The sequence below is a fragment of the Carettochelys insculpta genome, chromosome 14 (assembly GCF_033958435.1).
Source record: "Carettochelys insculpta isolate YL-2023 chromosome 14, ASM3395843v1, whole genome shotgun sequence".
Taxonomy (NCBI): Eukaryota; Metazoa; Chordata; order Testudines; family Carettochelyidae; genus Carettochelys; species Carettochelys insculpta.
In genome coordinates, this window is record NC_134150.1 from 5,398,056 (window position 1) to 5,410,554 (window position 12,499).

The 12,499-nt window shown below is 46.5% G+C and overlaps 2 protein-coding genes across 6 annotated transcripts in view; one reads left to right on the plus strand and one right to left on the minus strand.

Moving 5' to 3' along the window:
* The window catches only part of LOC142020801 (metallothionein-1-like), a 39,121-nt gene extending 34,801 nt beyond the window's left edge, over window positions 1–4,320 (minus strand). The window contains exon 1 of the mRNA XM_075009003.1: window positions 4,266–4,320. The gene's annotated coding sequence lies outside the window, so the exon portion shown is untranslated. The remainder of the gene's footprint in view (window positions 1–4,265) is intronic.
* Window positions 4,321–4,381: 61 nt separating this feature from the next.
* The window catches only part of BBS2 (Bardet-Biedl syndrome 2), a 33,865-nt gene continuing 25,747 nt past the window's right edge, over window positions 4,382–12,499 (plus strand). For 3 of the 5 annotated variants that reach the window (XM_075008993.1, XM_075008995.1, XM_075008998.1), the window contains exons 1-4: window positions 4,382–4,601; window positions 10,025–10,252; window positions 11,674–11,799; window positions 12,097–12,159. In XM_075008993.1, coding sequence (XP_074865094.1) covers window positions 4,485–4,601; window positions 10,025–10,252; window positions 11,674–11,799; window positions 12,097–12,159 — 534 coding nt within the window. In that variant the 5' untranslated portion in view covers window positions 4,382–4,484. Of the gene's footprint in view, window positions 4,602–7,393; window positions 7,588–7,837; window positions 7,924–10,024; window positions 10,253–11,673; window positions 11,800–12,096; window positions 12,160–12,499 lie in introns of those variants that run through there. The other 2 variants (XM_075008997.1, XM_075008994.1) reach the window with 2 other exon arrangements.

The window sequence follows — 12,499 nt, forward strand, 5'->3', positions numbered from 1 at the left end:
AGCCTGCCAAAAACCAACAGGCAACTTATGTACCAACTCTAAACACCGAACATAATGTGAAGGAGACGTTCTACACCCAACTGGACACAGTAATGATTGGGTAATTTCAATGCCAGGGTCAGAAGAGATGCAGATCTCTGGCAGGACTACCACTGGGAAAGAAGGAGTTGGCAACAGCAACTCCAATGGAATATTCCTACTTACAAAATGTGCGGATCACAAGCTGGTCATCCTGAACACCTTGCTCTGCCAGAAAAACAAATTTAAGACCTCATGGCAACAAACTCGATTGAAGCACTGGCACCTCATAGACTAGGTCATTGTCCATGCTCGGGATCGGCGTGATGTCCTTCTCACACATGCAACGACTAGCGCTGACGACTGTTGGACTGATCAATGCCTTATTCGATCCACAATGGGGATGAGGATTGTCACCAAATGGAGAAGTCAGAGGAAACAGATCCAACAAAAGATCAATGTACAAGGCTTGAAGGACCCCATCAGACGAAGTGACTTCCAGATAGCGCTCCAAAGGAAGCTGCTGACAGTGCACCCTGAAGATGTGGAAGAACACTGGGGTCAACTGAAAAATGCCATCACTGGAGCTTGTGGAAAAACCATTGGCTACCAAAACAGAAAACATCAGGACTGGTTTAATGAGAAAGATGTGGAAATTGAATGCTTGATTGAGGCAAAACGAAAAGCCTTTCGGGCCTCGCAAAGCAACATCAGTTGCACGACAAAGAGAAAAGTGCATGCCAGAGCCAAGGCAGGAGTGCAATGTAAAACAAGGACTCTGAAAAAACAGTGGTGGACTGAGAAGGCACAGAGCATGTCACAGACATCAACAACAGGAGAGGTTTCTTCAATGCTACCAAAGCTGTTTTTGGATTGAGAAACCATGGAATCAATCCCCTGAAATCAAAGGATGGTACCCAACTATTGAAAGACAATGAAGCCATTCCTTCTCATTGGCGGGATAACTATAATGAGCTCTTGAACCGCCCCTCCACCATGGTCCTAGAATCCCTTGACCAAATCCATCAGCAACTGCCTAGAGACAATCTTGCAACACTTCCTACCCTCAGTGAGGTCCAAGCTGCCATCCAAGTGTTGAAGTGCAACAAAGCAAACGGACTAGATGGAATACCCACTGAAGTCTTCAAAGAAAGTGGGCCAGAGCTCCACAAACAGCTCCACCTCCTGATTCTCAAGATCTGGGATAGGGAGCAGATGCCAAAAGATTTCAGAGACACACTGATCATCAGTTTTTTTCAAAAAGGGCAACAAATCGGACTGTGGAAACTATTGTGGCATCTCCCACCTGGCAACAGCAGGGAAAATCTTAGCTTAAATCCTTGCAAACCAACTCCTGCCACTCTCTGAAGAAATCTTCCCAGAATCCCAGTGTGGCTCCAGACCATTCCAAGAAACAGCGGACATGATCTTCACTGCCTGGCAACTGCAAGAAAAATGTCATGAACGCAACCCAAGCCTTATATATGAATTTCATTGGCCTGACCAAAGCATTTGACTCAGTCAATCATACTGCCCTGTGGATCATCCTCTCAAAGATCAGCTGCCCCAAAAAATTCATGAGCATTTTAAGGCTACTTCACGACAACACGACTGCTACGGTATTGAGCAACAACGGATCCCAAAGCAACTTTGCGGTCAAAATTGGAGTCAAAGGCTGCGTCACTGCCCCATCGCTGTTCTGCATCTTCATCGCCAAGATCACTCGCCTCATTGATGGCAAGCTTTCAGATGATGTGAAGATTGTCTACAGAATAAACGGGAAGCTTTTTAATCTCAGGAGACTGAAGGCTAAAAGCAAGACCTCCACATCCTTGATCATGGAGCTCCAGTACGCAGATTACATGATTGTTGCTCTTTTTCCCACAGCCCTTCAGACTGTCTTAAGTGCCTTTGCTGAAGCATACGAGAATCTTGGCCTCACACTGAACATCAAAGAGACCAAGGTGCTCCATCAACTTTCACAGACAGGACAATCTCATACACCTTCTGTTGAAGTCAATGAGAACTGCTGGAAAATGTGGAGCACTTCCCATACCTTGGAAGTGATCTTTCTGCTAAAGTTGACATTGATGTGGAAATCCAGCATCATCTGAGCCAATGCAAGCCCTGCTTTCGCCTGCCTGAGACAAAGGGCCTTCAGTTCTATCTGAAAACCAAGCTCTTTGTATACGCTGCAGTGGTTGTTCCAACGCAACTATATGCATGTGAAAACTAGACAACGTACAGGTGTCGTCTGAAGGCACTTGAACAATATCGTCAACGCTGCCTCAGGACAATCCGAAGTATCTCTTGGGGAGGACAGGGCACAAATACTAGCATCCTGGAGGAGTCGAACATGACCAGCATTGAAGCCATTATCATTCATCAACAACTTTGTTGGACTGGTCATGTGGTTCAGATGTCTGATCAGCACCTCCCAAAACAGATTCTGTTTTTCAAATTGGAGAAGGATGGAGGAGGGTTAGGGCCCAGCAAAAGCAATATAAGGACATGCTGAAGGCACACATGAAAAAGTGCAGCATTGGTGTCGCCACTTGGGAGACCCTTGTGCAAGATCATCCCCAGTGAAGAACTGTAATCTGCGAGGGGGTGGCGCGATTCAAGAGGTCCCGCCACAGCGCAGACAAGGAGAGAGCGTCAAAAATTCCCCCATGCCCCTCCAGCAGTTACTAACCCCTGCCTCTTCGGTGGTAAGATCTGCGGCTCCAGAATTGGGCTGATCGCCCATCAACAGACTCACAAACAGGAGGGTGACATTGTAGCCAGACAGCCAGCCCCCTCTCAGACCAGCATTGCTGGGAAAACAAGGGAGCCAAAACAACAGGGCACTTAACGTAAATTCCAGCACAGCCTTTGAAGCTGTGAGAAAGCACAGGTGTGCTGCTACAATGTGCCTCTGGGAACATATACAACGATTAGGCTCACAGCAGACAGAGGAGCTGTGACAGGCATGGCTCTTAGCCCCTACTGATGAGATGATGCACACACACTTACATTCCAGACGGGAAAGATATTTACCCTAATAAAAGTAATGTCCAGTAATCGAAACTTATTGTTTCTCTCCCTTGCAAGTGTAAACTACTCTTGCGAGAGCTGGCGTCACCCAGACAGACCAGCCCCAATTTGGCATAAGAAAGGAGAAAGAGAATAAAGGAGTACAGAGGTATAAGTATGGGACCTACAGCACCATGATTTTTGAGTGCTTTTCACTATCTATCTGCTGGTCAGATAAGTGACAGCCTCCCAAGGCTTCTGCAGCTAAAAGGGTCCCTAAGCCTTGTCCCCTATTCGTCTTTCCGCGGAATTGAGTGACCGATCCTGGCTTGGCACCGCTGGAATCGAGAGATGCAAGGAGGGTAAGAAGCACCCACACCTGATCTCCTATCTTTAGTGTACACATATTTTGAAATAGAGCTCTATACTTTGTTTTCTTTCTTTAGGATCGTGGCTTCAGTTTTGTAACTTGTTTGTGTGTGTAACATCTATACATTTAAATAAGTAGGCACTAGCAATTTTGTAACCACATGATTAGGATCTAGTTTAATAAATTTTGGTAACCGTTTGTGCATAAGCCTGACTTGTTTCTCTGGTTTACTGTAAAGCAGCCAACACAATTAAAGAACCTCAGCCGTTTTGGCTATAAAGCCTGGCCATTAGGTGAGAGTACTAAGAGCCTAGCGCTGAGTTGTGCCGCCTCCACGGGGCAAACTCTTGGGGCGCCTGTCAGTCAATCCTGACCGCCCGCCGCGAAGGGACAGTGAGTCCTAGCGGTTACAGTCACAGATGGTATAAAACGGGCATAGCTGGCACCTCACCAAACATCCTTGGCCGTCGGCTGACAGACACGAAGACGTCCTACTCGTTATCGAGTGACTGCCGAGAGAGGGGGGAGAGAGCAGCTTTGAGCACAGCGTTGAAGAACAGAGGTTAAGGAACAGCTGTCAATGGGAGTAATCCCTTCGCTAGGCTCGTTCTTGCTTTGATGAACCAGGGCCACAATGTGAATGTGTGTGTCAGTCTCTCCACCCGGGGTAACACCGACATGAGCTCACAGGGACGCTGCGAGGCTCCATTTAATGGCGGGGTGGGGGAGGGGGATTTACCCAGCTACAAACGATTTGGCGTAAGCCCCGCTACTCCCCAGGAAACGTGCGCGGAGGCATCCGGCCCATGCGCCGCGGTCCCCCCTGTCTGGGATAAATCAACCATAAAATCCCACCACCAACCGTCTCCCACGAGCGCCGATTCCCTCGGCAGTGCCCGCCGCGCCCCGCCCCGCCCAACGCGGCCCGGCTCGGCTCGGCTCGGCTCGGCCCGCTTCGGTCTGCGGCTCACGCGCAGACGCCCCCCGTTGGGGCGGGGCGCGCTAGGCCGCGGCGGCGCTGGGCCTGCGGCCGCGAGCGACTCCTGCCCGGCGGCTGCCCCGCCCGCCGAGCGGCGCCGAGATGCTGGTGCCCGTGTTCACCCTGAAGCTCAATCACAGGATCCTGCCGCGCATGGTGGCGCTGGGCAAGTACGATGGGGCCCACCCGTGCCTGGCGGCCGCCACCCAGGCGGGCAAGGTAACCGCTCGCCGCCCCCCGCCCCGCCTGAGACCGCCCCCGCCACTGGACCCCGTCACCTGCCCCCGCCGCCCCCCGCCGTCCGCCACGGGTACCCCGCAACCTGCCCCCACTGCCTGTCCCGGGACCCCCCCCCCCGCTGAGACAACCCCCACCACCTGCCACGGGTACCCCAACACCTGCCCCCACTGCCTGTCCCGGGACCCCCCCCCCCGCTGAGACAACCCCCACCACCTGCCACGGGTACCCCAACACCTGCCCCCACTGCCTGTCCCGGGACCCCCCCCCGCTGAGACAACCCCCACCACCTGCCACGGGTACCCCGCTGTTCACCATGGGACCTGTCCCCCCGCCACTGCTGCCCGCCACGGGTACCCCATCACCTGCCCCCACCACTGGCCACAGGACCCCTCTCTGCCAAGACAACCCCGGCTGCCTGCCATGGCTACCCCCCACCCGTCCCCGCCCCAGGCCCCGCTCCCCCTGCCGAGACAACCCCTGCCCCTGCCATGGGACCCTCACCGCCTGCCCCTGCCACGGAGGCCCTCTCTGCTGAGACAACCCCCACCGCCTGCCATGGAACTCTTCAGCCCTCCACCAGGACAACACCTGCCATAGGTACCCCACCAGCTGCTCCCGCCATGGAGACACTCCCACCCGGGGACAACCGGTGCTTGCTGCCATGGGCACACCACCACTGCCTGCCACAGGAACCCTTCCCCCTCCTGAGAGAACACCCCAGCCAGCTACAGGGACCCCTCCCAGGGCCACCCTGGCCTGTCATGGGGACCCCCTGTTGTCCCTCGCAGGAACCTCTGCTGCCACCAGAGCACTCCCCCCACCAATACAGCCCCTGTTAACTGCCAGTGCTCTCTCCAAGCTTTTCCATCCACGTGTGGAACAAATTATGTACTGATGCACATGTATACGTGCACCACCATGGAAACCAAAACCTAGCTGTGAACACTTTGCTAATCAGCTGGGCGGCATCTGAATCTCTCCTGAGTGGCTGCACAAGTGCACCATTTGCAGGGAATGCTTCTGCCTGCCGTGGGGGATCTCTCCCGCAGAGACTCCCCTGAGTGCTGACATGGGGATGCCTTGGTAGCAGCCCCCACTCTTTGCCTTTGGAACTCCCATGAAGACACCCACAGACATAGAGACACCCACCCCTGACAGGTCTTCCGTTCCCTTCCATGAAAAAACACCTGCCGTGGACAGAGGGACCCCCTCCATGGAGATAGCCATAGACATAGGACTGCCCCCAGTCTTTGCCATGGAGATCCCCCTGCAGAGATACTTGTAGACCTAGGGATCTCCATGAGGCTCTTTCTCGCTCCCACCACAGGGACCCCTCATTGAAGTGCCCTTAGACAAAGGAGCGTGTGCAAAAGACTTCCCTTCATCCCTGCTATGGGGTCCCTGACTGTGGAGACACCCACAGATCATCTGCCCGCTCCAGCAGCTCTAGTGCCTGCCAGGGGACATCACCTCACTGAGGCACCCCTAGGGACAGGAAACACAACGCCAAGCACTAAGTGTCTCCCCTCCTCTGTCATCTGTTGACTTCAGTGGGATCTGTGGGTGTTCATGAGCTCTGAAAATTAGGCCATTAATTTATGCCCACAGTAAACCTTGTGAAACTTGTATTTGAGCCTTGTTCAACGCAACAAACAGAAATCTGTTTCTGCCTCTGCCAACGGCAACAGGCACAGATATGATGTCAGCAGCCACACCTTCCCTCCACTTTCCCCAGTGAAATGATTCTGCCTCATTTGTCATGCACAGCAATTGCCAGTGGAAAAACCCCAAACTTAAAAATACTCTGCAAAAATAAAAAGGCCTAATCTGAAAATGATTTTTGGCTTGTCTCTGCCAGCGTCTTAGTGTTGTCTAAAAGCCATGTTTTTCGTGCCTGTGACTCTTACAGGCTGCTCTGATGTGTCTTTGGGTGCTTTGGCTTGCCTTTATTTTACAACAAGAAAGATGGGACACTGCTTTCACAGTGCCTATGCTGTGGAGCAGTGTTGCTTGTGAGTGGGTAAAACCCTACAAATCTATGGATATAAATCGGCTATCCAAATTGTGGCTACTGACATCATATCTGTGCCCCTTGCCATTGGCAGGGAAAGAAACACGGCTTTTTGCTTACACTGTAGCTGTGGATATCCATTTTATAGGCAAGGGTATCTTGATATCGGCAGATCATTTTTGCAGATGAGGATGCAGATACCAATTTTGTATCTCCATAGGGCTCTGTTCAAGGGTCTGGCATTGCATAAGCCAGCTCAGCAAAAATATGTGATACACACAGCCCTTTATAACATCTCACTTGAAGATTGGGGACCTGATCCTTCAATTAGGGAAGCAAATGTATTTTACCATTAACTTTACTGGGAGCAGAACTGAGCCTGGAAAGATTTGCCATTTACTGTTCTTGATTTTGTGGTTATTTCCGGATTGATGTGCTACTCGTTATTGAGTGACCACCAAGAGAGATGAGTTTTCCTTATTGCTGAAAATTAGATTCACTCTTGGAAGATAGAAATGGAGATCTATAAAATAAATAAATAAAATGCTCAAAACACAGAAGGGTGTTCCCTCTTCTTTTAACAGCCTGGGTTATATTCTACAGGCTGATAGACAGAAGCTCATGTTTAACATAATGTATTTAGCTCTTGTATCATGGCAATAACACTGCAGCCCTCTGGTAGTCTGTCAACATAAAAATTATTTACCTAAAACTTCCCAGTATTGCATTCTGCTGGTGGTAACCACTGCATTGTCTGCAGCATTAGATGACATGTTGGTTGTACACCGATGGCTGGTCTGCACGAGGTTTCCTACTATTGTTGTCACCTATGCACCTGGAGAGAGGAAATTGGGTTCTGTGTATAAAGGCTAACCATGACCCCCACCTCAGCCTCCAAAGAGCATGATCCTGCAATGTGATTACTACCTGCCAGCTCCCATTGCCTGAACTGAGGTTGGTGAGCACCAAATGGAATACATTTACCACGTGGTAGGATCGAGCCGTAAAACAATTAAATTAATATACCTATGCCAATTCAGTTCATTTGGCCCCTTAGACCATTTTAAAGGTTGTGCAATGTACGTTGCTGGACATTGGATTCTGGAAAGTTGATATTTGTTTTCTTTGTTTCTTTTTCTTGTTTTAACAGGTTATAAAACATATACTTGTAAATAAGTGAAGCTTTTTTTAAGTTACAGTATGGCTAAAAGCAGCCCTACCTTCATTTGCTTATGCAAGATGTTTGGGTCCTTACCTTCTGTAATATCTCTAGTGTCTGCATCAGTTAGGGTATGTGTATACTAGGAGATTAGGTTAAATTTGTTAAGGCCAATTTTTTTAGCACACAATTTTGTACAGCTGAGGCTGCATGCCGACACTGGCCCATGAAGTCGGTGGAGTGCATCGCCAGTAGGGTGGGCAGCTTCAACTTTGACAACATGCACTGTGGATAGCTATCCCACAGTTCTACTGCCCCAGCTCCCAGTGTCTAACGGGACAAAAAAGTGTCGTGGGTAGTTTTGGGTGCATGTCATCAGCCACTTATCTCTTCCTCCTCCCTTTGGGAAGCAAAGGCAAAAAGTGTTTCTGTGCTTTTTTTTCCACTGGATAGCTGTGTAAATGCCATTGCAAGGCTAGCATGGAACCCGTGCAGTTTCAAACTGTTATGACAAATACTGAGAGCTCCTTATGGATTGTGGGGCAGTATGTGCAGAGCCTAAGCAGCTGTCAGAGCAATGAAGACTCTGAGGAGGACACGGACATACACCAATGAGAAACGCCAGAGAGGAGGAAGGGGGAGATGCTGGCTGCACTCGATGCTTTGCATGCAGGGGAGCGCCAATTCTGGTGCCAGGAAACTAGCTCAGACTGGTGGGACCACACTGTTAATCAGCAGTGGCTACAGAACTTCTACATGTGTAAGACCACTTTCATGGAACTCTGTGAATTTCTTTTCCGTGCCCTGAAGCGCTGTGATACCAAAATGAGACGCGCTCTCACAGTTCAGAAGCAAGTGGCAGTAGCATTGTGGCAGCTTGCAGTGCCTTTCAGTGGGCAATCAATTCAACGTGGGGAAATTGGAGTCGGGGCTGCTATGATCCAGGCTGCTGTGGTCCAGGCAATTTTTCTTCTGATTTGTCAGCCTTGGTTACTATTTTTGGTTCTCTGTGCCTTAAATATTGAGTCTGTTCTGGTATGGCTATGCTCTGAAGAAGTAGGTCTGTCCCACGAAAGCTCATCTAATAAATTATTTTGTTAGTCTTTAAAGTTCTACTTTACTGCTTTTTTGTTTTAATAGCCTTCTGCTATGGCAGATAGTGACTCTGGGAAATGTGCAGGACACAGTGGATGGCTTTACTGTGATGGGGTTCCGTAACTGCGGTGGAGCGATAGATGGAACACACATCCCTATCTTGGCCACCATGCCTCAGAGTCCATAAACTGCAAGGGGTACTTCTCAGTGGTGTTGCTGGCATTGGTGGATCACAGGGGCCATTTCACCAACATCAACATGCGGTGGTTGGGAAAGGTGCATGGTGTGCGTATCTTTAGGAACTCTGGTCAGTTCAGGTCTTCCTGAGTGGACCTTATGCGTATGCGGAGCTCTCTGGATTACAGTGGGACGCCACACAGAGCTAGTGCTTTGGCTGCGTAGATCAAGTTGCAGGATTGTGGCATAAAACTTGATGTGGGTTTTAACACAAGAAATGGGGGGTATGTGTAAAACATTGCTTCTCGGCATTCGTAGTAATTGACTTTGATTAATTATACTGTTAAAGCAGTTAACCTTGAAGAAGGTGCACATAGCACTTAAATTTTTATAGTAGCCTTTGTTTTTGCTAACATCATTACCAGAGTGTTTAAATGCTTTTAAAATATTTATAATTCTAGATACTGGAGAGACAAGGTGGATGAGGTAATGTCTTTTACTGGACCAACATGTGTTGGTGAGAGAGACAGACTTTTGAGCCATGCAGGACTCCAGATGTGAAGAAGAGCTTTGTGTGGCTTAAAAACCTGTCTCTTGCATCTTGCCTCATCCATCTTGTCTGTCTCAGATCTTGGAATAAGCACATCTAACTAGGCTGCGTGCAACATTCCTAATACTAGTCAGTCTCAATTTTCATAACCATTTTAACAACATTACACCTCTGCCATACTGGCACAGTTGTGCTTATAATGCATCCTTGAAATTGCTGATTTTGTAGTGTAGAACCTAAAGAAGCTCTAAGAAGCAGCAACAGAAAAAAAATCTTCCCATATCCATCTCATTTTGTTAGACTTCAGAAACCCTGCTTAAATACCAAAACTGTAGTAGTTGTTCATTAATATATACGGTAGCTAGCAAGATTTAGAACAATCTCTTTGAAATGTGCATTTTCTTTTGTAGGTTTTTATTCATAATCCTCATGCCCGTGGCCAGCATGTAAGTGCAAATCGTATGATGCAAAGCAGCCAGGATTCGGATATTTCTCTTCTCAACATTAACCAAGGGGTCAGCTGCCTAACTGCAGGAGTGCTAAATCCCCAGCTTGGCTATGATTGTCTTCTAGTTGGAACACAGACTAATTTATTGGCTTATGATGTGTACAATAATTCCGATTTGTTTTACAAAGAGGCAAGTTAATTTCTTTTTTAGCCTTCATATCTCTCTTTTTCCTCCTCTTCTTTTTTTATACTTCGCTATCGACCAGTTTAGATTTATACATTCTAAGTTAATTTATTTAATTGTTATGCTTTACTTTTTTTTTCAAATCAGTGATATAATTAGATTCAGGGCTTTCTGGGCAGAGGACTTCCATGTTTTGAAAATCAGTATTTTCAAGATGAAAGTATAATGTTAACGTGGCCTGTTAGTGACTGAGATTTCTTTTTAATATGCTCACTAGTTGTAAGTTAAAACTTACAAACCTATTCAGAGCTGAAATAAAGTAATTAGAATTGAAGTATATATTCCAGCCTGATATCCCAACTAAGTCTGCTTGGAATAGTATTTTGGAAAGGTATGGGTTTGTCATTGAGTCACAAATTTTGTAACTATAAATAAAATTTAAAATGTTAACATTATTTGGGAAATATTTTCTTTGTTTTTCAGTTAAATATCTAAAACTGGTAATTCATTGCCATTTTCTTTTTAAAATAGGAATGGGAGGATAAAAAAAATGAACTAGATTTTTAAAAAAGATTAAAAGAGTATGAGGGTGGGGAAGCACTCGTAAGTACAAGGTTAACACTTAGCCTGGGTCATTGGAGACTGACCTTATTGTAACCTTCATTCTAACCAACATAAGTAACTGAGGTGACCAACCTTAATACTGTATCCTCTCCTCATTGCTTGCTACTCTTGCTGGTTGTGTCTCATAGTTAGGCCCCAGTCCTGCACTTGGATCTGTATGGCCACAGGTTCAATCCTGTAACCTCCATCTCCCAGTGAGATGCGCAGAGTGAAAGAGTTTGCCTGTGTTGTTGACTTCTACAAGCCTTTGCACACGTACAAAGGAGCAAATGCACACATTGCATTGCAAGTTTGGGACCTTAGACAGTAAACTCTGTAGGACAATGAGCATGTCCATGCTTGGCACTTCACAGGTAACACAGTTTTGGGTATGATAAATGAAAAGATACTAAAATATTACAATTCAGGTTACTTTCTCTTAATGACACCGCAGGGACATAAACAGCCAGTTTTACAAGGGTAGGTTATGAAGACTGATACGTTATTAAAAACCCTAAAAGTTGCATTTTTGTCCTGAAGCCATACATGTGACATGCTTACAACTTTCAGCATGTACAATTAAATAGAGCATAGATTTTGCTGTTTTTGTTTGTTTGCAATTGGTTGTTTCTGTTTTGTTTAATTTCTGGTTATTGGTTCATCCCTTTAGACAGTATGTATTTTACAGTAATTGACGAATAACTTCTGGGTTATGGCATGCAGTGTGAGGTTAATGAAACCCTGGATGATTTTGCTTTGATGCTTGTGCAGGTTGCAAATGTATAATCTTTGCTGTATTTCTGTATTATTTCACGTCTCTGCAGGTTACAGATGGAGCTAATGCAATAGTGCTTGGAATGCTTGGAGACATTTCATGTCCTCTTGTTATTATTGGTGGAAACTGTGCTCTGCAGGGCTTTGATCATGAAGGAAATGATCGTTTTTGGACGGTAAAAGAGACAGATAATCCTTTTGATGCTTCTACAAGAGTGTTTTTGATAGCTCAGATTCCATTGATGTTGAATGAGATCATTATTAATTTGATTCTTGAATAGCTCAGAAGTCTTTCTTAATTTAAGATTCTTGATAAACTGTGTTTATTTGTAATTGATTCAGTATATACAACAATTTGAGCTTAAGCCAACTATGTTCCAATGGTTTTGTTCTCTTGGCAATTAAGAACATAAAACTAATTGTCATAGGCTAAATTATCATTAGTATTGCTAACTCTTTTCTTTTAATTTTAGGTTACTGGGGACAATGTTCGTTCATTAGCATTGTGTGATTTTGATGGAGATGGGAAAAAAGAGGTTAGTTTGTGATGGATTATTTGCATGTGAATTCAGCTGTAGTAGTGTCCCACCATGAATTTATCATGAGAGAAAATCACAGAATTATCATATCTGACTCCTTTGTATTGCATGTTAGATTTAACTGCTTGAAATTATAGTTCTTCCTTTGGACCTTGTTTGCAAACACTGGTGCGCATATTGAATTTCACACACCATGCAAAGCCCTATTGACTGTAATGGAACTCATCACCGTGTGAGGCAAGTGTGAACACAAGTCTTTGCTGGATTGGAGCCCTGCTTTTGATGTGTTGATCACTAATCATATTTCTGAAGCTGTTCTTGCTGTGTATTTTTTCCT